The 23,830-nt window shown below is 41.6% G+C and overlaps 1 protein-coding gene across 9 annotated transcripts in view; it reads left to right on the top strand.

Moving 5' to 3' along the window:
* Positions 1-20,654, top strand: part of GAREM1 (GRB2 associated regulator of MAPK1 subtype 1) — a 208,176-nt gene extending 187,522 nt beyond the window's left edge. For 8 of the 9 annotated variants that reach the window (XM_089895052.1, XM_022586917.3, XM_089895058.1 and 5 more), the window contains 2 exons: positions 13,900-14,066; positions 15,442-20,654. In XM_089895052.1, coding sequence (XP_089751178.1) covers positions 13,900-14,066; positions 15,442-16,339 — 1,065 coding nt within the window. In that variant the 3' untranslated portion in view covers positions 16,340-20,654. The remainder of the gene's footprint in view (positions 1-13,899; positions 14,067-15,441) is intronic. The other variant, XM_022586915.3, reaches the window with a different exon arrangement.
* The last annotated feature ends 3,176 nt before the right edge of the window (positions 20,655-23,830 follow it).

Genomic DNA, 23,830 nt, shown 5'->3' with positions numbered 1-23,830 from the left:
TGAAAGAACAAACAATGAAACAGACCTCTTCAGTCTAATAGACACCAGGTTTAAAAGGAGATAATGAAAATACTGAAGGAATTTAAGAAGGGCTATCAATAGGAATGCAGATTGCTGTAAAAAGGAACTAGAAACTATAAAAGAGGAGCCAGGAAAAATTAGAAAACTCATTTGCTGAGATGAAAACTGACTGAGCTAAAGGCAATGAATAGCAGATTGAATAATGCAGAAGAACGAATAAGTGTTCTGGAAGATAGAATAATGGAAATCATCCAATCAGAACACAGAAGGCCAAATTGGGAAAAAAAAAAAAAATGAAAGCAAAATAAGAAACCTATGGGATAATATAAAGCATGCCAATCTACACATAATAGGGATCCCAGAAGAAGAAAGAGAAAAGGGGTTCAAAAATGTGTTTGAAGAAATTATGGCTGAAAACTTCCCGAACCTAAAGAAGGAAACAGATATCCAGGTACAGGAAGCACAGAGGGTCCCAAACAAGATGAACCCAAACAGACCTACACCAAGCCATATTATAATAGAAATGGCAAAAGTTAAAGAGAGGATTCTAAAGGCAGCAACAGAAAAACAAAGAGTTAATTACAAGGGAACCCCCCCATAAGGCTATCAGCTAATTTCTCAATAGAAACATTTGCAGGACAGAAGGGAATGGCAAGATATAGTCAAAGTTCTGAAAGGGACAAATCTGCAACCTAGGATACGCTACCTAGCAAGATTATCGTTTAGAATAGAAGGAGAGAGAAAGAATTTCTCAGACAAGCAAAAACTAAAAGAATACAGCAATACTAAACCTATCCTAAAAGAAATATTGAAAGGTCTTCTCTAAATGGAAGAGAAGCAAGAAGGTATAGGAAAGAGAAAATCACAATTGGAAAGTAAATCACTTAAGCCAGTAGACGGATTTTTTTAAAAATCAAAAAGATTTTTGTGAAAGTGATGACAGCCACAATGAACAGCAAAAGGATAAATATGAAGATGTAAAAGAGGACATCAAAATCATAAAATGTGGGAGAGGAGAGTAATAAAATGTAGACTTTTTTGTTTGTTTTTTTTAGAATGTGTTTGAGCCTATATGACTACCAGTCTAAAAGCAAGTAGATAGGAAGGGGTTAAAATACTTGAAAAACAAGGTAACCACAAATCAACACATAAAATCGACTTACAAAAACCAAAAAGAAGAGAACACAAGCATAATATAACAGGAAATCATAAACCACAAAGAGAAAAAGAAAGGGACAAAGAAGAAATACAAAATCAACTGGAAAACAAGGTTTAAAATGGCAATAAATAGATATCTATTAATAATTACTTTGTCAGTAGACTAAATGCTCCAATCAAAAGACAGGGGAATGGCAGGTTGGATTAAAAAACAAGAGCCTATAATATGCTGCTCATTGTAGGCAACACATAAAAAACAGACCCACTTTAAGGCAAAGGACACACAGACTGAAAGGGGATGGAAAAAGATATCTCATGCAAATGGAAATGACAGAAAAGTGGGGGTCTCACTACTCATGTCAGACAAAATAGACTTTAAAACAAAGGCCATAAAGATAAAGAAGGACACTATATAGTGATAAAGGAATCAAGACAGGAAGAGGATATTACATCCTCAAAATATATGCACCCAATATAGGAGCATCCAAATACATAAAACAAATACCAATAGACATAAAGGGAGAAATTGATGGGAATACAATAATAGTAGAAGGCTTTAACACCCCACTCACATCAATAGACACATCTTCTAGACAGAAATCAGTAAGGCAGCAGAGATCCTAAAGGATACAATAGAACAGTTAGACTTAATTGATATCTTTTAGGACATTACATCCAGAAAAAAACCAGAATACACATCCTTTTCAAGTGCACACAGAACATTTTCTAGGATTGACCGCATACAAGGGCACAAAACAAGCCTCAACAAATTTAAGAGTATAGAAATTATTTCAAGTTTCTTTTCTGACCACAATGGCATGAAACTAGAAATCAACCACAGGAAAAGAAATAAGAAAAAAATGATTACATGGAGACAACAACATGGTACTAAAAAACCAGTGGGTGAACAACAAAATGAAAGAGGAAATCAAAAAATACTTTGAGACAAATGAAAATAAAAACACAACCATACAAAATCTATGGGATGCAGCAAAAGCAGTTCTTAGAGAGAAGTTCATAGTGATACATGCCTTCCGCAAAGAACAGGAAAAATCTCAAACAACCTAACCTACCACCTAAAAGAATTAGAAAAAGAAAAATAAACAAAATCTAAAGTGAGAAGGAAGGAAATAATAAAGATCAGAGAGGACATAAATAAAATAGAGATTTAAAAAGCAATAGAAAAAAAATCAAAAAAAACAAGAGCTTGTTCTTTGAGGGGTAAACAAAACTGACAAACCTCTGGCTAGGCTCACCAAGGAGAAAAGAAAGAGGACCCAAATATACAAAATAAGAAAGGAGAAATAACTGATACCACAGAAATACAAAATAAAATAAGAGAATACTATGAACAATTATATGCCAACAAATTCAACAACCTAGAAGGAATGGACAAGTTTCTAGAAACGTACAGCCCACCAAAACTGAATCAAGAAGAAATAGATAATTTGAACAGACAGATCACTAGAAGTGAAATAGCATCCGTAATTTTAAAAACTCCCTACAAACAAAAGTCCAGGACCAGATGGTTTCACACGTGAATTCTACCAAACATAGAAAAAAGAACTTATACTGATCCTTCTCATACTCTTCCAGAAGATTGAAGAGGAAGGAAGGAATGTATGCCCAAAGACATTCCATGAAGCCACCATCACCCTGATACCAAAGCCAGACCAAGACAGTACCAAAAAAGAAAACTACAGGCCAATATCTTTGATGAATATAGATGCAAAAATTCTCAACAAAATATTTGCAAACCAAATCCAACAACACATAAAAAAGATCTTACACCACAACCAAGTTGGATTCATCCCAGGGTCACAAGGATGGTTCAACATAGCAAATTAATCAATGTGATACACCACATCAACAAAAGAAAAGACAAAAACCAAATGATCACTCAGTAGATGCAGAAAAAGCATCCATTCACCATAAAAACTCTTACCAAAGTGGGTATAGAGGGAACATATCTCAACGTAGTAAAAGCTATTTACCACAAACCCACCGGCAGTATAATACTCAACAGTGAAAAGCTGAAAGCCTTCCCACTAAATTCTGGAACAAGACAAGGATGCCTACTCTCACCATTTCTATTCAACATAGTATTGGAAGTCCTAGCCACAGCAGTCAGACAAGAAAAAGAAATGAAAGTTATCCAAATTGGAAGAGAAGAGGTAAAATTGTCATTATATGCAGATGACATGATACTATATATAGAAAACCCTAAAGACTCCATACAAAAACTACTAGACTGATGCACAAATTCAGCAAGTTAGCAGGATATAAGGTTAACATACAGAAATCTGTTGCATTTCTTTACACTAACAATGAAATATAAGAAAGGGAATGTTAAAAAAAAAAAAAAAAAGCCCTTCTAATCACATCAAAAAAAAAAAAGGGATAAACCTGACCAGGACTTCCCTGGTGGTCCAGTAGAAGAATCTGTCTTCAATGCAAGGGACGCCAGTTCAATCCCTGGTCAGAGAACTAAGATCCCACGTGCTGCAGGGCAACTAAGCCCATGTGCCACAACAAAAAGATCCCATATGCCACAACTAAGACACAACGCAGCCAAAAAAAAATAATTGTTTTTAAAAGTCAATCTTAAAAAAAAAAAATACCCGACCAAGGAGGTGAAAGACGTGTATGCTGAGAACTATAAAACGTTAATAAAGGAAATTGAAGATGATTCAAAGAAACGGAAAGATATTCCCATGCTCTTGGATTGGAAAAATTAATATTGTTAAAATGACCATACTTCCCAAAGCAATCTACCCATGTAATGGATATCCCTATCAAATTACCCATGACATTTTCCACAGAACTAGAACAAATAGTCTTAAATTTTATATGGAATCACAAAAGACCCAGAATCGCCAAAGAAATCCTGAGGAAAAAAAACAAAGTTGAAGGCATAACCCTCCCAGACTTCAGACAATACTACAAAGCTACAGTAATCAAAACAGTGTGGTATTGGCACAAAAACAGCATATGGATCAATGGAACAGAATAGAGAGCCCAGAATTAAATCCACACCCCTACAGTCAATCTTTAACAAAGGAGGCAAGAATATAACATGGGAAAAAAAGTCTCTTCAGCACGTGGTGTTGGGAAAGTTGAACAGTCACATGTAAATCAATGAAGTTAGAACACACCCTCACACCATACACGAAAATAAACTCAAAATAGCTTAAAGACTTAAATATAAGACATGACACCATAAAACTCCTAGGAGAGAACATAGGCAAAACATTATCTGACATAAATCGTACCAATGTTTTCTTAGGTCAGTCTCCCAAGGCAGTAGAAATAAAGCAAAAATAAACAAGTGGGACCTAATCACATTTACAAGCTTTTTTACAACAAGAGAAACTGTAAAACGAAAACACAACCTACAGACTGGGAGAAACTATTTGCACATGATGTGACTGACAAGAGCTTAATTTTCAAAATATACAAACGGCTCATACAACTCAACAACAAAAAAGTGAACAACCCAATTGAAAAATGGGCTGAAGACCTAAGTAGACATTTCTCCAAAGAAGACGTACAGATGGCCAACAGGCACATGAAAAGATGCTCAAGATCGCTAATTATTAGAGAAATGCAAATCCAAACTACAGTGAGGTATCACCTCACACTCGTCAGAATGGCCATCATTAAAAAATCTACAAACAACAAATGCTGGAAGGGTGTGCAGAAAAGGGAGCCCTCCTGCATTGTTGGTGGGAATGTAAATTGGTGCAGCCACTATGGAAAACAATATGGAGGTTCCTCAAAAAACTAAAAATAGAGTTGCCATATGATCCAGTAATCCCACTCCGGGGCATATATCCACACAAAGCTGTAATTCAAAAAGATACATGTCCCCCTATGTTCATAGCAGCACTGTTCACAATAGCCAGGACACGGAGACAACCTAAACGTCCATTGTCAGATGAATGGATAAAAAAAGATGTGGTGCATATATACAATGGAATACTACTCAGTTATTAAAAAGAAAAAAATGAAATAATGCCATTTGCAGCAACATGGATGGACCTAGAGATGATCATACTAAGTGAAGTAAGACAGAAAGAGAAAGATAAATACCATACGATATCACTTATATGTGGAATCTAAAATATGACACAAATGAACTTATCTACAAGACAGAAGCAGACTCACAGACAGAGAACAGACTTGTGGTTTCGGAGGGGGAGGGAGAGACTGGGAGTTTCGGATTAGCAGATGCAAAATATTATGTATAGAATAAACAACAAGGTCCTACTGTACGCACAGGGAACTATATTCAATACCCTGAGATAACCATAATGGAAAAGAATATGAAAAAGAATGTGTGCATATATGTATAACTGAATCACTTTGCTACCCAGCAGAAATTAACACATTATAAATCAACTATACTTCAATAAAACAAATTTTTAAAAAAATTGATTCTACTCTCAATTTTTATTTTGTCTTTAGGCTTTCTCCTACTGACTATTAATATTAGAGAAGACAAGGGGGGAGGGATAAATTCGGAGCTTGGGATTAACATACACACACTACTATATCTAAAATAGGTATAGTATACCTACATTCCAGTCAAAAAAGTTTTTAAGTGATATAAATTAAAGCTAAAATAAATATACTAGAGAAGGCACTAAAGGAGAGATTTTCTTAAATAAACCTGGTGTATTGATAGTCAAATTTAGGTAATAAAAAGATTAATCTGGAAGTGATTATTTACTTTTCAAAATAATTGCTCTACAAAAGGATTCACTCAGGATTCCACTAATTAATGCGGTCTCCTAAGGCATCTGACATTTAATTAATTTTAATTACAGCTTTTGAGGAGTACTCTGTAAGCAAGCCATACCTACGTTTCCCATTTGTTAATTGAAATAAGGACTGAATTATTATTGTGTTTTGGTAATTTTGAAACTAATTGCCTTTGGTTTTGTGTAGGTTATTTATTTTTAAATGAAACCTTCTAGGCCAAGAAATTTTCTCCTGTGTCTGCCGAAAGTCTCAATGATTAGAATGTTAATAAAGTCATTGTAACATTCTATGGGATAGCCCTTGTTTCAAATCTGCACTCTTGGGTTTACCATTTGCACAAAATCACATTAATGGGAAAGTTATATACTATTTAAATATATCTATCATGCATTATACTCCTTGCTCAGAAAAGGTCTTTATTCTCTGCCCCAATGGCATAGTCTTTCTTTGGAGTCCAGGGAAGCACCCTGGAACTTAAACAAGTATTCTTTTCAGAACTGCGTGCCCTTCTTGTTTCCCAGTAGCGGCCTGCTGTGCCCTCTGCCTTGACTCCCTTGCCTGAGGCCTGGAGGTTGGAGGCCATTGCAGACCCAGGCCTGCCTTAGGTCCTTATCATCCGCCCGCATACACAATGGGAAAAAGAAACGCACACTTCTGAGAATCAGGATTTCAACTGTAAATCACATCTGCCCTGGCGTAATTCATCAGATAGATGTTCATTTATTGCCATGTTGTCATTGTAAAACTTTAATTTCTGTTTGGCTGAAAATACCCCTGATGGGTATGTGACAGGGTTGTGAACTCTTTGTATAAAAGCCTCTTTATAAATAAGATTTCTTAAGGCTGTAATGATTTTGTTATCTGGAAGAGGGAGTGTGGGAAGAAATGTAAAATACAGGGCAGAGGGCATGCAGTGAAGGCAAAGCTACAAAGTTCAGGGAAGCATGGTTACAAAACTCCTTTCTTTGCAACACTGACATTATCCCGAAGTCAGCTTTTTAGAGAAGAAAACTCATGGTAAAGGTGAGTCCAGTTTTAGATCAAGCTCCCCTATAGTGTGTGTGTTTTCTGAATTAGTGTCAACATAGAAACAACAGGATCCTTAGTCCGCCTAAGGATGGCCGAAGCCCGTTAGTGACTGCCCACAGTTCCAAGCAGTGTGGTCTTTGAGCCGAGATTTTCACCCACAGGTATGTGGTGGCAGATTTTAGACTGTAGACAAGGAAATGTGAGGCCTCGTCGGCAAGTGTCTCCAGGTCCATTGCCTTGTATTTAAAAGTTGAATAATTGCTGCTATGAAATTGATTTTTTTTCCCCAAAAAAAGTTCAGCAAAGAACATTTCATAGTAAGTTTTCTGTTTTCCTAAGCTGTCTCTTTGGTCCAGTTAGTGAAGGGGTGTGAAAGTGTCATTTCTTCCATAGAAGACGAGTAGGGAGTTCTGAGAAACTAAGACTTTCCAAGAAACATCATTATACCAAAGAGCCCCCATTCCTACACTGTGCAGTTTCATAAGCACGTTGTGTGTCTTTTGTTTGTTGTATTCTTTTAATCCCTAGGAAGTGTCAGGGAAAGATAATGTCACAGAAGAAAGTAGTTCATACGTGTATAAAATACTCCAATTGTATGTAATGTGTGAATTTTTGTCTTCTAAACATTTACATTTAACCCTGCTTCCAGCCATGCAATAATGAGCTTTGTATTTGTAATAAATTCTCATGTGTTATCTTTAACATGTGGCTATTTAGGGAGAAGACCTTGTTTTCCATTTTTCACAAATTATTGGTTCTTCACCCCGGGCTCAGTTTCCTCCCAACTAAACAGACTTATAGCTGTGAGGAGTGGGGAGGGGAAAGGATGCTTAAATACCTATTCCAGGAGTCGGGAAATCAAGTTACACTTTCTGGAGAGTATTCAGAAAATAAATAGCCCCATTCCGTGACGCACGGGATTCTGACCACAGGTTGGAGTTGGGTTTTGACTTTGCCAACCACCTTCACATAGTAACACGAAGCTTTCCAAAGCCATTTATTTTATTGGGTGTGTCCATCGTTGCTTTCACTGTTAGATAATAAGCTGCCATTGATGATTTTTCTGGCTTTGCGTGGCCAGTGCTGGCACGGTGAAGGCAGAGAGCAGTGGGGACATGTGTTCTCCTCTCCGTCCCAGAAGTCAGTGCGCACTTACCCTCCAGGTTACACGCGTGCATGTACCTACCCAGGCACGATTTCAGGTTTCTTCCAAGTTAAAAAGAAAAAGGCCATGCCTCATTCAATCCACTGTCCCTTTCTAATAGCTGTCTCCCCCTTCCTTCCCAGCCCCTTCCTTCCTTCTTGAAAAGAGTGGTCTGTCCTCACTAACTCCACCCTCGCCACCTGTTCTGGCTTTGACTCCCTGGAATCTGCCTCTGGTCCCCTCACTCAGCTCAAGCTTCATTCACTAAGATCCCCAGTGACCTGCTAACCGCCACACATCTTCCCGACCTGCCCTGACTTCCTGCCGTCGTTCCGTCTTCACACCGTCCCTCTCCTGAGCCGCCCTCCCCACCATCTGCTTCCTTGACGCCACTGGGGACTGTGCTGTGCCGTGAGTGGTGAGATGCGGTCCCTTGTGTTTCTCCCCCTTGGTCCCCTCCTCTACTGGCCCCTTAGGGGTTCAGCGCTCTTCCCTTCTCATCTGGGACCTCAGTGCCACCAGGACTTCAGATTCTCTCAGAACACTGAGCTCGAGCTCTTTTCCACACTGAACCCCTTGGTTTCTCCCAAGCTCTGTTCTTCCTTCTAAGTGTCTGTCTGATAAGTGGCATCAGGATTCGTCCCGCCTTCTAAGCCCCCAGTCCAGGGCATCGCTCTGGTGGTTTATTCCTGCCCATGTACCTTGTACACTCACAATTCCTTCCTTCTCCAGACTTTCTCAGTATAATTTCCTGTGAGTTTGTTCTTCCCCCGCCCTCCTGAAGCATTCATGGTGCTCCCACTGACCTTCATTCCACCTTCTATTATTACAGGACCAACTTTTATCTCAGTCCTGTGTTGGTCTCCCTGCCTCCCTCGCAGCTAATTCCAGGGGCTACTCGTTCTTGTCTGCTTTACTCAGCACCAGCTCAGTGAGCGTGTGATGGGTGCTCAGCATATAATTGAACAAGTCAATAGTAAATGGAATTAATGTCGTTTGTAGGAAAAGGGAAAGCGACACAATGTTCTTCGGACTTCTAGGGGCAGTAGATGGTGCCTGTGATCCCGGCCATTAGCCCTCAGGACAGACACCTTCTACAGCTTACTTCAAACCCCACTAGTAAATGTTGTGTGTTAGATGGAAGTCACTTAAATATGCCTCCCTGAGAATATGCCTCGTAGACTAAAGAGAAGTGATGGTTCTAGAAAGAGCAGAACTCCCCAATTCCACCTCGCAATAAATTAGCTTTCTGTTTAGCTCTGGGTTCACAGTCTGCTGCTTGAACACTGGGGAGAGGTGTCTTACTCCTGGGTAGCCGGTATCTTATCTCTGATAAGACTGAATCATTGACTGAATCATTGAGCATTTCTTTAGAAAAGGGAAAGACTTGTTGTGGAGAGGCAAGGATGAGAGGATTGTGCTGGAAGTAAAACCACTTACAAGAAAGGCTTTAGACCAGAGAACTGCTTGTGAAGCCAGGCTCTGGGTACGTACGGGTGGGAGTCTGCTCTCCCTGAATCCGTATTGTGGTCATTGACCCTGTCATAACCAGTAGGTGCCAGGAGCTTGGCTGTAAACACTCAAGCTACTCATCACCAGAAATTACCTACCAGTAGGCAAAAGTCACCCATGATCCGTGATGGGTAGTAACACCTGCCTCAGACAGAACGCCATCCCCTCCCTTAGCACCAGCGTTCCGGGTTTATTCCTGAGAATCCAAGTACCTCACCCTCGCCCTGCACTGCTCCTTGAAGTTCAGTCTTAAATGCTGCACTGAAGGGCAGAGAAGGGCTCTAGTCCGTCAGGCATGGTGTGTCGGGCACGGTGTGTTCTGTTACATCCTCATTTAGAATAGGAGTTACAGGGCGGTGGGATGGGGTGCTGACAATGAAGCCACAACATTTCCCAGTTCAGAAATAATGTCATTTTCACTCTGACACCACGTCCAGTGTCGTGGTGGCAGAGTTGATGGCGGTCATAGGGGCCAGGTCTGCTGGCACCTTTCTTCCCCTAGATTGACACCAATATGAAGACAAAAAAATTAACATGGAGCCCAGATGACTTATCAATAACAGTCTCCACATTAAAATATAAAAGGCATTCTTTTGGTATAAGTTTGAAAATAAAAGTGCCTTGTTGTATTTGTTTTGTGACATCCAATAACCTCCACCTGGCATTCTGTGTGCCATATTTGTGCCAGAGGTGATAAATCCCCAAACTCTGCCATCCACAGAGCAGTAAGAACAATGACGACAGTCCCTACCATTTCCACTTTCGGGCTAATTGAATATACATGGGAAGTAAGTAAATATAAACAGTCTATTGGCAGAGTTCAGAAGCAACGACAAGTACTGGTGGCTACTTGTGATGGTCCCAAACCGCGCCTGTAACAGTTAGAGCTGGGCCTTAGGAAGTGACAGGAGGGGATGGGCAGTAAGAACTAAAGCAGAGCGAGAGGCAGGAAAGCACAGGGTGTGTTTAGGTGACACGGAATCTGCCCCATTGGATGGACCCATGTATTCGTATAGAGGAGTAGTGAGGGAAATAACTAGAAAGATGGAATCAAATGGGATAATTTCCTCTAGCGAGAAGAAATCACTAGAAAGACTGCAGCAGGCCTCAGTGGGAGACAGGAGAAGCTGGACTTTATCCAGTAGTCAAGGGGGGCCACTGGAGATGGGAAGTAACAAGATGAAAGCCACATGCTGAGACTTTTAGAAGGAATGTGCTGAAAATGTAGCACTTAAACGTGAAATTGAATATGAGGAAAAACTGGAAATAGGGTGATTGGCCATCTGGTCTTATAAATTGCCTTTTATTGTCAGATAAAATTCATTTCAAGCCACAGCTACATTTCTCTTGGATATAAATGTCCCATGATGAACCAAATCAAGAAGCAAAGAGAAGTAGAATAATTACTGTTAAAAGGAGGTACGAGATAGAAAGTAAGATGGCACAGTAAACCCTCACAGTGTGTGGGTGTATCACTTCTGAACCCCAAAACGTATACATTCCCCCAAAGTATATATAGTTTTCCCATAAAATGCTGCAGTATGACTTCACTGGAGCATCCACATCTACAGCCACAAGTTAAAAGTAACACAGGGAGGCGCGTCTACAGGGTCATCAGCCGTGCTCACCCCGAGAGGGCCGCCCTCCCGCAGCTGCCCGGTGTAGCACTCACTAGTTTTGTTCCTCCACAGTGTTACAGCTGAATTCTTGTCGCCGACGGGGTCCCATTGAAGTCGGGTTTTGTTTTGTTTTGTTTTTAACTACCTTTTCTCCAAAATGGGTTTCAAATAAGCCTAGTTCTTTCCCATTGAAGTCACACAATTACACCCAAACTGCCCCCTCATGACAAGGGAAGAAATCTTTCTTTGGTCTCATGTTAGTATCTTCTCACTGACACCATCACACACATACACACACACACACACACCTTTGTTCTTTAACTCCTTTCAGGAGTCAGGTGGCCATTTCAGAAGCTTTCCATATTTCAAATGCTGTTTGGAGTGTAGCTGGAAACGTGCCGGTCAGCCGAGCTCACCTCACCGGGCCCTGTGAACTACAAATGCTTCTTTTTACTGCTGCCTCCCCCGTCCCCTCCTGTCACCGGGAAACCTATGGGGAAGCTCTTTAGGACTGTCCAGTTATGGAAGGAGGGGGCAGAACCAGATGTCAGGAACCTTGAGAGTCTGGGGTTATAGGAAGAGAAGAGAGGACGTCTCAGAAGTCAGAGTCAACCACGAGCGGCTGCTCTTCTGTGTTCCGAGACCTAGGTCAGCTGATGATAATTAAAATGCACAGTGTAGTCGACCTCTCGGCATAGCATAATTGACATCTAGGTAAGTGGTCCCTAACGAAATGTATTTAATGACTAATTCCAAAATTTAGAAATTTCTAAATCAAATTCAGCCTTAACCCTGTTTTCCTGATGCTTCTCTCTAATCCCATGTTGAGAAGCGACTGGTTATTTTTAAAATGGAAAAGTTAACCGAAGGACTCCTTATCTTCCTTCGTTTTCCATGATTCCTGTTATTCTAAGCGTAGACAGAACCAAGCACATCTATAAAGCCGCACCCATCCATCCCAGATTCTAATGACATTCCCTAAGAAAGAAAAACACAGTTGGCTACTATACAATTCGCTGACAAGACAGAAGGAAGATGACACAATAATATCTTACTTATTTTGTAACCAGTGTATGCTCCCAAAAGCCAGGGAGTGGAGTGATCCAGCCAGAACTTTTCAGTGTCCTAGTTGGTTCCCAGCTTCTTAAGAAGACCCCAAAGTGAGGGAAGAGTCCCCCTGGGCCAGCTCACAAGCAAGCCTCCCTCTTCCTTATCCAAACCTCATTTCCTTCTCCACCACCACCTTTTTGAAAAGCTCAGAAAGAGAACGCCCGCAGCTGTTGGAGAAGAGAATCTGCTGCTCTCAATATTCTGTTTTAGCCTAAAGGGCTGCTGCAGAAGAAAAACTGTATCCAGTGGGTCCCAACAGCCAGGGTGGTGGGTCCTCCGGGTGGGAGCAGTGATTCCCAGACCCAGGGAGAAATGCAACGGCTGAGACTTTAAATGGCTTCTGTTTCGCTTAGAATTGAGGTTTGCCTGGTCACCCCGGGGTCACATGACTTTTTTAACATCTGGTTTTCTCCAGCAAGTGAGTCAGGCCTCGGAAGCCAGTTAGAGGGCCGGGGTGCAGCGTAGGTGGTAGACGACGCAGTGTCGCGTGAGCCCATTTCATTTGGTCTTAAGCAGACTCCGAAGCAAAGCTAACAGGAGCTCCGTTTCATTGTCTTCATTACCCAGAGCCCCTGGGGCAGAGGAATTGAAGGCAAAGGTGAAAAAAAATGGGTGGGAACACAGCCTAAAAATCAAGCAAGGGTGGTGGTGTTTTGTTTTTTTTTTTTTTACAAAGTCAGAATTGGCTGTTTTTACCTAGGTAGTTAAGGGTAGACTAGCTGAACCAGGTGTAAACTGCCCCCTGCTGTCTGACACAGAGAAGTACATAAAAATATCTGCCTCGTTAAAAAGAACCGTATTCTGAAGGCCGGCAACAAGCTGGGGCGAAGGCAGGCAAGGGATGGCACAGGTCACCTGCCTCCCTCTCCGGTGTGAAGATGAAGGGAGGGTGAGGCAGGCGGTATTTTTCGGACTTGGAGCGCTGCCTCGGTACGCCATCTGCCACCTTGTTTCTCAGGGTGTGGTCCGTGGTCCAGCAGCGTCCGCATCACCTGGGAGCTTGAGATGCAGAGTCTCAGGCCCCACTCTTGGTCTGCTGAGTCAGAATGTGCATGAAACAAGATCCCCAGGGGATTCATGTGCACAGTTACCTGTGAGAAGCCTCGACTGTAACCTCAGAAGGAGCCTTTACACTAGACAAGGTCCACTGTTCCCTAAGGTTTGTAGCAAATCGAATTCAGTTTGAACAGTGAAGAACTACAACTCGCTAGGAGAATGGAATCCTTCATTCATATCATGATCACTTAACGCCCTTATTTTCGTCCTACTCCTGTGTCCTCGTGCATCACCGGCTCTTTACCATGCTGTCCTTCCCATTACTTGCTACATTTCTGCAGCACCTGCCAAACCGTTTCTTTCAAAATCGCTCCATCTCTGGCAGCCTCCTGTTTCCCACAGTCCTTGTTTGCTCAGGTCTGCTCTCCCTTTCTTCCACCCCTGCTGGTGTCACGTAAGAAGAGCAGCCACTGGGCCCTCCGGGAGGGAGCTGGCCCTGTGCGTAGTCCGAGTGTCGCTAACCCCGCGTGTTCTCTTCTGCGCCAGGTCAGGGAAGAATGCCGGCTCCTGAACGCCCCGCCTGTCCCGCCCCGCAGCGCAAAGCCTCAGTCCACCAGCCCCTTGGTCCCTCCTCGCACAGCCAAGCCGGCGCGGCAGCAGACTCGCTCTCCCAGCCCCACCTTATCCTACTATTCTTCAGGGCTGCACGACATGTAAGTCCTATGCCAGGGCCCACTTCCACATGGTTCCCTCATCAACCAGGTCCCCGATCCTTGAGAACCGTGTCAAGGAGCCGTCCCCTGGGCAGGGTGGTAGGAGAGGAAGTCTTCTTTTAAAAAAAGAAAAAAAAAAATTTTTTTTTTAACTGGATGAGCATGATGGGGCCCTGTTGGTTCTGAGCTAGGATGGAAGAGCCAGTGACCTAGGAAGATGCTGAGTCTGTGAGGGGTTCAGTGGTTAAGGCTGGCATCTACTTGTCTCCGCTTTGACTTCAACACACACAGACAGCACCCTCGAGGAGGACCCGGAATGGCAGGGGTCCTGTCGGCCCTCTACTCTGAATTCCACCCAGTGCTAGAGTCCCTGACCATCACTGTAAAGCAGTCTTACACTTCCATCTGGATCCTCCCAGTGCCGTGAGCTCATTCTTTTGCACTGCAGCTCATTCCATGGTTGGCACATGCCAGTAACTTTTTTTAGAGATCTTTCATTATATGCAGTTGAAATCTATCTCCATGTAACCTTCAACTGTTTCTTAGGTCTAAAGAAACAAATGTAGGTCCACCCGACCTCTCTTGATCAGGCTGTGAAACCATGAGGTCAGCCAAGATGTAAGTCTCCTCCAAGAGGCAGCCTCAGTCCCACCTGCTGTCCCCCCATCACCCACCTCTGAGCACACTCTGGTTTCACGGTCACTCTTAAGATAGGGCCCCAGAGCTGAGTGTGATCACATGTGACAGGTTAAAGTAGCTCTCCTTGGCAGGTACTTTTTTGTTCCCTGGACATTAAAATTTTTATGGTGGTGTTACGCAATTGTGTGGAAACCAAGGCAAGAATAAGGATTTTATTGGAAACATTTCTTCCAGCCTCAGACTCTTGGATGGATATAAGGTCATCAGTGGTGGTGATGTAGTCCTGTCACTGTAGCACAAGAATGACAAGCATGAGACACTCATTTACTGCTCTCTCACTCCACCCTTGCCTACTGCAGACATCACTAATCAATCACAGCACCTGTTGGTGATAAGCCCAAACAAGGCTAAAGATTTTTCTCATCACAAAGATCCAGGCACCCACTAACAATGATTTTCTTGTTAAAAAAATTATATATTTGCCATCTCTGCTATAGCATATTAAATCAGTATCTTCATATCCATAGTTACTGATGTATTTTAGTAATTTAAAGATTCTTTAAAAAAAAAAAAAAAGCCCAGTGACGTTAAGCAGGTACTTTACGATAAGAAATATAATATTTGTTGCCTAGCTACATTTTTCTACTCAGAAGTGACATCAATGGGATAAGGATAGGCTGGATGTTTTACTTTTTTTTCCACTCATCTCTCTCTCTCTCTGTGTTTGGCTTTTAAGCAGCATTACTAAAAGTGACACGAGTCCTCCTGAAAGCGCTCCCGTTTCCTGCTACCCGTGTAACCGAGTGAAAGCAGATTCCATGGACCCCAAGTCCCCGTTTGGCAGTCCCACTGCTGAAGCTCTGTCCTCCAGGCTCTCGTGGCCTAATCATTATTCGGGAGTGTCAGAGACCCAGACCAGGAGCAACTTCCTGCTGGATCCGAGCAGGAGTTACAGTTACCCCCGACAGAAGACGCCGGGCACGCCCAAGAGAAACTGCCCGGCAGCCTTCGACCTCGACGGCCACGAGCTGGCGGCCAGCCCACCCGGGCCCGGGCCCACGGAGCCCAGCAGTAGTGCCCCGGGGTGTCCCAAGTCGGCCAGCTACTCTCTGGAGAGCACGGGCGGGAAGACCCTGACTGCAGCCCCCGCCAAGCAGAGCATCTCGTGCCCCGCCTTGCCTCCCAGGGCCCCGAGGCCAGTGGAAGAGAAAGCCGCCCTCGACACCCTACCTTTGCCTCTGCAAATTGATGGTGCTGAGGAAGACCCCGAGTCTGGGTCGCCGGACCTCTCCGAGGACCCGTACTTTGTTCAGAAGGGCACGCAGGACATCTTCTCCATGTCTTACCCCTTCTCGTCACCCCTCCACCTCCAGCTGGCCCCCCGCTCCTGTGGTGACGGGTCCCCGTGGCAGCCACCTGCCGACCTGTCGGGACTCTCCATAGAGGAAGTGTCCAAGTCCTTGCGGTTCATAGGGTTGTCCGAAGACGTCATAGCATTCTTTGTGACCGAAAAGATTGACGGAAACTTGCTTGTTCAGCTCACGGAAGAAATCCTCTCCGAGGATTTCAAACTGAGCAAACTGCAGGTGAAGAAAATCCTGCAATTCATTAACGGCTGGAGGCCCAAAATATAGCCAAATAACCCCAGGTAGCATTGAACAAAACAGATAAATGTGTGTTCTAGAAGGGGAGGGCTGGGACACAGTTTCACATTTTTTTTGCACTAAAAACGTTCTCTGTAAATAGGGGTAAGAGAAAACTCTTACTATGCAGGTTATGATTTTGAATGGTGAACAGGCTATTTTGTACATCAATAAAAATGCTGTACAGAACACATAGAGGTGTGCCTTGTACGTCACTCACCACTCCACAGCTGCTAAAAGACAAAAGGCATGCTCAGAGAAATAACTGCTACCCAAGTAGGCTTATGCGAGAAGTTGTGATATTTATTTACAAAATAGCCAAAGCTGAAAGACATAAGAATCTTTAAAAAAAAAACAAACACCTTTGAACAATTCCCTCCTTTGGGAGAATCAACTTTAGACAATTTATTCTGTGCTCTGTCGTTCGGACTGCTCAGTGCTAACTGTTTTACTCTTGTGCCTGAAAATGTTAGTGATACGAAATGACACTGCAGTGTTACGTGCTTGGTGGGGATCTTTTTATCAAAAGGCATTTTACAAAAGTCATGTGCTAGTAGAGAGGATCTATGATGTCCTTAGAAATAATAAATCATGACCACAATAATTTATCTGTAACTGCTGCTAATTTTACTGAGCAGAGATAAAGAAGACCAGAATATATACGTATATGTATATTTACACAATACAAATGTATGTTTTAAACATCAGTATGAGTCTGATCTTTTAGATAACATCTGTTCACTTTCAAATATCCATTGAAGTTTGGGGCCGTTAATTAAGTCGACTCTCTTAGGAAATGGGACAGAATGATTCCAAAGATTCTCAGAACCCTGTCCCTCGAAGCTCAGTCTTATCAGGCTCCATCACAGTAAACTTGGAACAAATCAGTAGAGAGTCTGTATTGAAGAATTAAGTTTGATTTTAAACCTGTTACAGGCTGGGTTTTACATAGAATACTCCCATGCTGATCAGTGTCTGGGGAAATGACCATTTCTGTCGAGTGATAATTCTTCTCGGGTTTGAGGGTCTTATTCTCCTGGTATGTGGTGATGAGGGGTCTGGAGAGCATTTCTCAGAGCGTGTCAGGTGTTCTCAACATGGCTTGTGCTTTAGGAGAGCTCAGAAATCAGACATACCATCCTCTGCTTTGATATGTGCTACATCTGTTGCATCATTTTTTAAAGTATCAATAAGAGTACTTGTTTAGTTCAGAAATCTTCTTTCCTCTCTTCCAAAGAAAATGCATGATTACCGTACTTTCATTCCAACAATCCCAGGACCCAGTCTGACAGTTTTTGCCAAACGTGAATAAATACTCCAAAATATAATGGCATCAACATAATTCTTGACTTTTTGAAGGAATATAAATCTTAGAAAAGTTTTTGGTCTCCGAGCAGCATATCGTCCCTAGCCCTGTCTCCCCCAGAGTCTGTCCCCACATTCGAGATGGGCAGACAGCCACCCAGGTGTCAGTGTGACTTGCAGGACTGGCTTATATGTTATTATCCACTCTTCTTGCTCATCAGAATAAATACACAAATGGAAAGACAAGACCCACCAGTCTAGTTTTGCAGACCTGTTCAATATATGGCTTCATTTCTTGGCATTCAAGATATTTTTAATCCATCTCACTGTTTAGAATTGGGGTGAATTGATACCTTTTCTCATTTTCCATCTTAAATCTCTTTTTTTAAAAAAAAGGATTTTCCCCCCAACATGTCTCCCAAAATGCAAATACTCTAGGTTAAAAGTGCCCCATAAAAGAGTACCCTGTAGAATCTATCAAACTGTAGCACCTCTTCAAAAGTAACTGACAAGTTTATATAGAAGCTTCTAGTACTGCACTCAGATGACATGCAGCCCCTCCATGACTTTCATGTTGAGAAAGCATCATTCTGTGTGAGGGGCAACTCCCTAGGTAAAGTTAACCTCTCAGAACTTTCCTTTAAAATAAAAACAAAGGATGATGTTGAAACGTTGCAAGTTTTCTTCGGCAAAACCCTGCTGAATCCGTTCGTGAATCCTTAGTGCTTGTATGCTTTTCTCAGTTCAAGAGGGAGGAATGAGTGGGTTTGAGTTTACTATGACAGTTGCCCCACATAAACAACTGATTCCTTTTATCTTTTTTCCTTTTTGTTTTTTTTTTTTTTCTTTTGCAAAACCTCGACACAAAGTCCTTTTTGTTTTTTGTCTTGGCATATGTACGTTGAGTTTATATCGACGGCAACATAGAGACTCCTTGAGGGCAGGGACTGTGGCCTTTCATTCACATACTCAAAATTCACAGCATCATCTGTGTGCCGGGCACTATGCTAGTATGACTTGACAGGCTGATAAAAAGACACAGTTCCTGCCCTCTTGGAACTCATAAGGTTTATGTTTAAAACCACAGTTGTTGAGACTGGGTATGTGCAAGAGAAACATGAACTCTCCTGGCAGTTGGATGGATGGAGAGTTAAGTGTGCCCTGTCCCTCAAGAACCCACAGAAGGAAGAAATGGCAGCCTCTATTAACGGGGTATAAAAGAAAAACTACAAGACCATTGAAACTTGGAAAGCATTGGAGGCAGCAAGTATCTCTGACTCCCACTGACTAGTGTTCTTTTCTACTGATTGGATTTTTTTTTTTTAATTGGTAGTAAGTATCTTTTGGTATCTGCAAAGCCACATGGCGCCCTTACTAGACAAGGCATGCAAAGCCAGAGAGAATCAAGACAAGGAATGCAGAACAGGGGTGGGAAGGAAACAGCCCTTCCCTTCTGAGCTGCGATTTTTGAGTGAAAAGCAGTGTGTAGAGATCCCCACATGCAGAACCTTTTCTAACCAACCAGGTCAAGACTGAGGACATCTTCTGGCAGGTTCCCTGCAATCTGTGCACTGACCCCTGTGCTTGGGGGAGAGTGTCCAAATGGGACTCTTTCTTGGATTCCTTAAATGCATGGCCAAAACCATCGTGACCCCCTTAAGAAATACAGCAATAAACCAAACCAAGCAGCTAAAATGTAAAACGTGGGCCTGATTCATGTTGGGACAGAGCACTGAAACACAGACCAATTCTTTCTCAGAATCTCGTCAACGCCTGCACGTTCTCTCTCTTTTAAGTTGAGCTGCTCAACTTTATGAACTGTGAAATTTACATTTAGACCCTTTCAACCCACATAGAACATTCACATTTACGGAGTTGCAGCGAGCTGCCCACTCGGCTAAATTGCAGTGTTTATTCTTGTTTCACGTAGAAATAAAACAATCTTACAGGGGAATATTATGACTGTCCATTCCAGCTGTTTTCAGACGTGGGTAAATACCCTCTGCCGACATTCCAGAAGCACCTGCACATCGTGCACACGACTCCTCGAGAAGTTCAGGGGGTGGGGGTGGATGAATAGAGGGCTCTTCATTTTCCAAACACACTGTATCACAAATCACTACTCATCATGCCTAAAGAGTATGAGGTTAACATTTGGAATAACAAACTGAAAAAAAAACACAGTTCTCCAAAGACCACTGTGAACGATTCAAAGAAAATTTCAACTTCAGTCCACCAGAAAAGTGAAATCTGCTGTTGGACACACAAGACTTTCAGAAACTATGACCATTAATCCCAATTCCCACTATTTTTCTAGGACTACAATGGCACCAGGCTGCTAGGGCAAGAAAAGTAAGATGCCCAGAGTGCAAATGATGGAAAGTAGGATTTTTATACTGTGGGACTGTAATAGTGTGGAATTCTTATGACCACTTCTTGTCCAATCACATCGTTTAGTCCTCAGGACTTGGTGTTTTAAAATTTGTCTCATTGTGAAAGCTAGAAACAAAGGGTAAACGTGATTTCTGTTAAAAGTATATACAAATACCTTCTGTAATTTTGCTGCTCTAATTTTTAGGCTATGAGTTTTGTAATGAGCTTATCAGATGATGAATTTCCTTCGTTTACAATCTCATGTAGTAGGGCTCAGATCATTTCTTAGCTATAAACCTCTTCTCCCATTTTCATATTAAGCTCCATTTAAAATATTGCTTAAGCTAAGCCTAAAAGTTGAATTCAATTAGTCAAAACTTTGGGAGTTTTCCTTGACTTAAATGAAAATGGTATATTCTTTTCAAAGACTTTTGTAACCATCTTTACAGTTTCTTTGCTTGGAAAAGTGGGGTTGTTAACTACCAGTTAACAGTTGCATTATTTCCAGAGCATTGTCTATGGGCCCAATGTGTACCTCAAGATTAACATGGTATGTTTTGTCTAAAAAAATTCGTTGTTGATTTAAATGGTTCTGAAATGTCTATAAATAAAGAAATTTTAAAAATTGCTCTTCTTGCAATCGTTCCTCAGTGAGTTGGACCCCTGTGTGGTTTTCTAGAACCTCTCTTTCCCATCCTCATGGAGGAGAAGAGAACTTGTCTGAAGGGTTTCTGAAGACTGCAAGCTCACTCCATGTTAACAAGAGATTGAAGACTGTGGCTATCGAAAGTGGAAGAAGCTGGGACCCAGGCAACCTGGTGGCGACCAAAGAGAATCTAGTACCTGTGTGGTCAGGAGTTAGGACAAAAGACAAATATAGATGGACTAGTGAGCTCTAAAAAAATAATAATGGGGGAGGGGACAAATGAGGAGGTTGAGATTAACATATACACACTACTGTATATAAAATAAACAATAAGGACCTACAGTACAGCACAAGGAACTACGTTCAATATCTTGTAATAACCTATAACGGAAAAGAATCTGAAAAAATATAGATAGATAGATAACTGAATCACTTTACTGTATACCTGAAACTAATGCAACATTGTAAATCAACTATACGTCAATAAAAAAAATTAAATTTTAATAAAAATACGTTTGTACAGAAAAAAGGACAATCGAAATCCATACCTGTGGCTCATATATAGTTTCATTTCTATCATTACAATTAGCATCACAGTGAGTGGATGTGGTAGAGGCTTTAGAGGAAGTCATGAGCGTGCAGCACGCTGCGGCATCCACAGTCGGCAAGCGGAGGCTGGTTAAGCTTCTATTGTACTCAAAATAGCATGAAGTAGCTTCAAGCTGTCTTACTGAGCCGTTCAGGGGAGGGTTGAAGGGCAGGGAGGACAATGAGATCTTAAGTCCTTGCCTGGCTAGGATCTCCCCAGCTTCACAATCACCGAAAAATCTTCCTGCCTTCTTTTGCTCGACAAAGCATCCCTAAATCATTCATTCCATGTTATACTTAAACCTTCAACCCTTCTGCCATATTTCACAGGGATAAAACCTGTGACTATACCCATAGGTGGCCACTTTCCTGATTTCAGGGATGTGCACTGGAAAAAACTATAGGGTTGATGTGACTGGGCTGAAATGTCCAAGGACCTACCGCAAGGTTCTAGAAGTACTTACATCAGATATACATTAGGACATATGACTCCCCCAAAATGGACATTGCCAAGTAAATTTGAGTTTAGAAATATATTGAGTTAGAAGACTCACAGACATAGAGAACAGACTTGTGGTTGCCAAGAGTAGGGGGAAGGAGTGGATTGGGAGTTTGGGATTAGCAGATGCAAACTATTATATAGAGAATGGATAAACAACAAGGTCCTGTTGTATAGCACAGGGAACTATATTCAATATCCTGATAAACCATAATGGAAAATATGAAAAAATGTATATATATGTATAACTGAATCATTTTGCTGCACAGCAGAAATAAACACAACATTGTTAATCAACTATACTTTCATGAAACTAATTTAAAATAAATAAAAATTTTTAAAAGAAATACATAGAATCAAATATCCTCCAAATCCTACCTATCTGAGGTTAGAAAAAGCCAAATCATTGAAAACAGTGAGTAGGTGGTGGGTAAATTGCACTGAAATGAATTTTCCCTCAAGCAATCCCCTCTCCCACCTCGGCCCCTCCGTGCTTAGGTACTCATATGCATCCTTCAGGATTCACCAAGTGTCATCCCCCAAGCTGATTTGGTTTCACGTCTCTGTGCTGACAGCTCTCTGGCTACCCTTGTAAGCTATAAGTCTTTGGTATCAGGGCTTATGTCTTCGCTGTCATATCTTCAAAAGTAATGCTACTTAAGATTCTACTGAATGACGGCATGATGCCATCACGTTCCTGACGGCGGCCAGTCTTCGTGCCATCAAGATCAAGACCCTGCAGCTGCATGATAACAATGAAGTAAAGTCAAAAGAATGACAAGTGAAATCTGGATTCATCATAAAATATCTAAGACTAAAAGAGAGTAAGATATGAACCTGTTTAGAGATTCCAGATCGAGTTTGCAACATTTGCCAATGAATAAATTTTTCTTCTAACGGTTTAATGAAGGCAATGAGTTCAGTTCTTTAATGAATATAAAGTGAACTAGAAAACATCAGTGTATTTCTGTAGGTTGACTCAGATATTGGCTCTAAAAGACACAGGCAATTGAAGACTAGTAGATATGGTTGAATGACCTAAGCTAAGAGTGATCTCAGGACCAGAAGCAGTGATGGATAAAGATAAGAAACAGTTTGCGTGCTCAGAAGCACAGCTGGCAAGGAGATATTGTGCAGGGCATAGGAAATAGCATCCATGGGCAGATCACAGAAGTTTAGAGCCAGAGGGAACCCTGGAAATGATCTGGTCCAATCTCTTAACTTTATTGGAATGAAACCCATGGAGGTTAAATGACCTCACTGGGATCACACAAAGTCTGTGACAGAACCAGAGCTAGAAATAAAATCTCCTGTTTCCCCATTTTGTTCTCGTTCCACGACAACCTTGTCTCCCAATTTCCTCAACTTTTAACTTTCAAAATAACATTTAAGGACTTCTCTGGTGGTGCAGTGGTTAAGACTCTGCACTCCCAATGCAGGGGGCCAGGGTTCAATCCCTGGTCAGGGAACTAGATCCCACATGCATGCTGCAAGTAAGAGTTCACATGTCACAACTAAGGAGCTTGCCTACCACAACTAAGACCCGGTGCAAATACATAAATAAATAAATATTTTAAAAAATAATAAAGAGTAAAATTTTTTTAAAATAAAATAATTAAAATTTAAAAAAATAAAAATAACATTTAATCGGGTTTTTTTAAGCACATGGAATGCCCTACCCTGGTCCTCCAACTTCTCTTTCTTCTAAGCCTAAAATAGGAGCTGATGTTCCCCAATCATTGTTAGCTGGAAAGAAAAGAAACCGCTCCTGCTTGTAAAATGGATGCTCTGTGCATGTCACCTGCTTTTTGATCAAAAACTATGACTCAGTGGAGATACTGAGACAGGTGTAAGATGAAAAAACGTAAAAGAAAAAAAAATCCAAAACTAAATGTCCATCAACAGATGAATGGATAAAGAAGATGTGGTACAAATATACAATGGAATATTACTCAGCCTTAACAAAGAATGAAATAATGCCATTTGCAGCAACATGATGGATCTAGATCATATACTAAGTGAAGTCAGTCAGACAAAGACAAACATCATATATCACTTATATGGGGAACCA

Source organism: Delphinapterus leucas, chromosome 14 (assembly GCF_059928025.1).
Source record: "Delphinapterus leucas isolate spDelLeu-1000000601 "Yukka" chromosome 14, BTC_Dleu_Yukka2, whole genome shotgun sequence".
Lineage (NCBI taxonomy): Eukaryota > Metazoa > Chordata > Mammalia > Artiodactyla > Monodontidae > Delphinapterus > Delphinapterus leucas.
This window is presented reverse-complemented; position numbering and strand designations above follow the sequence as displayed.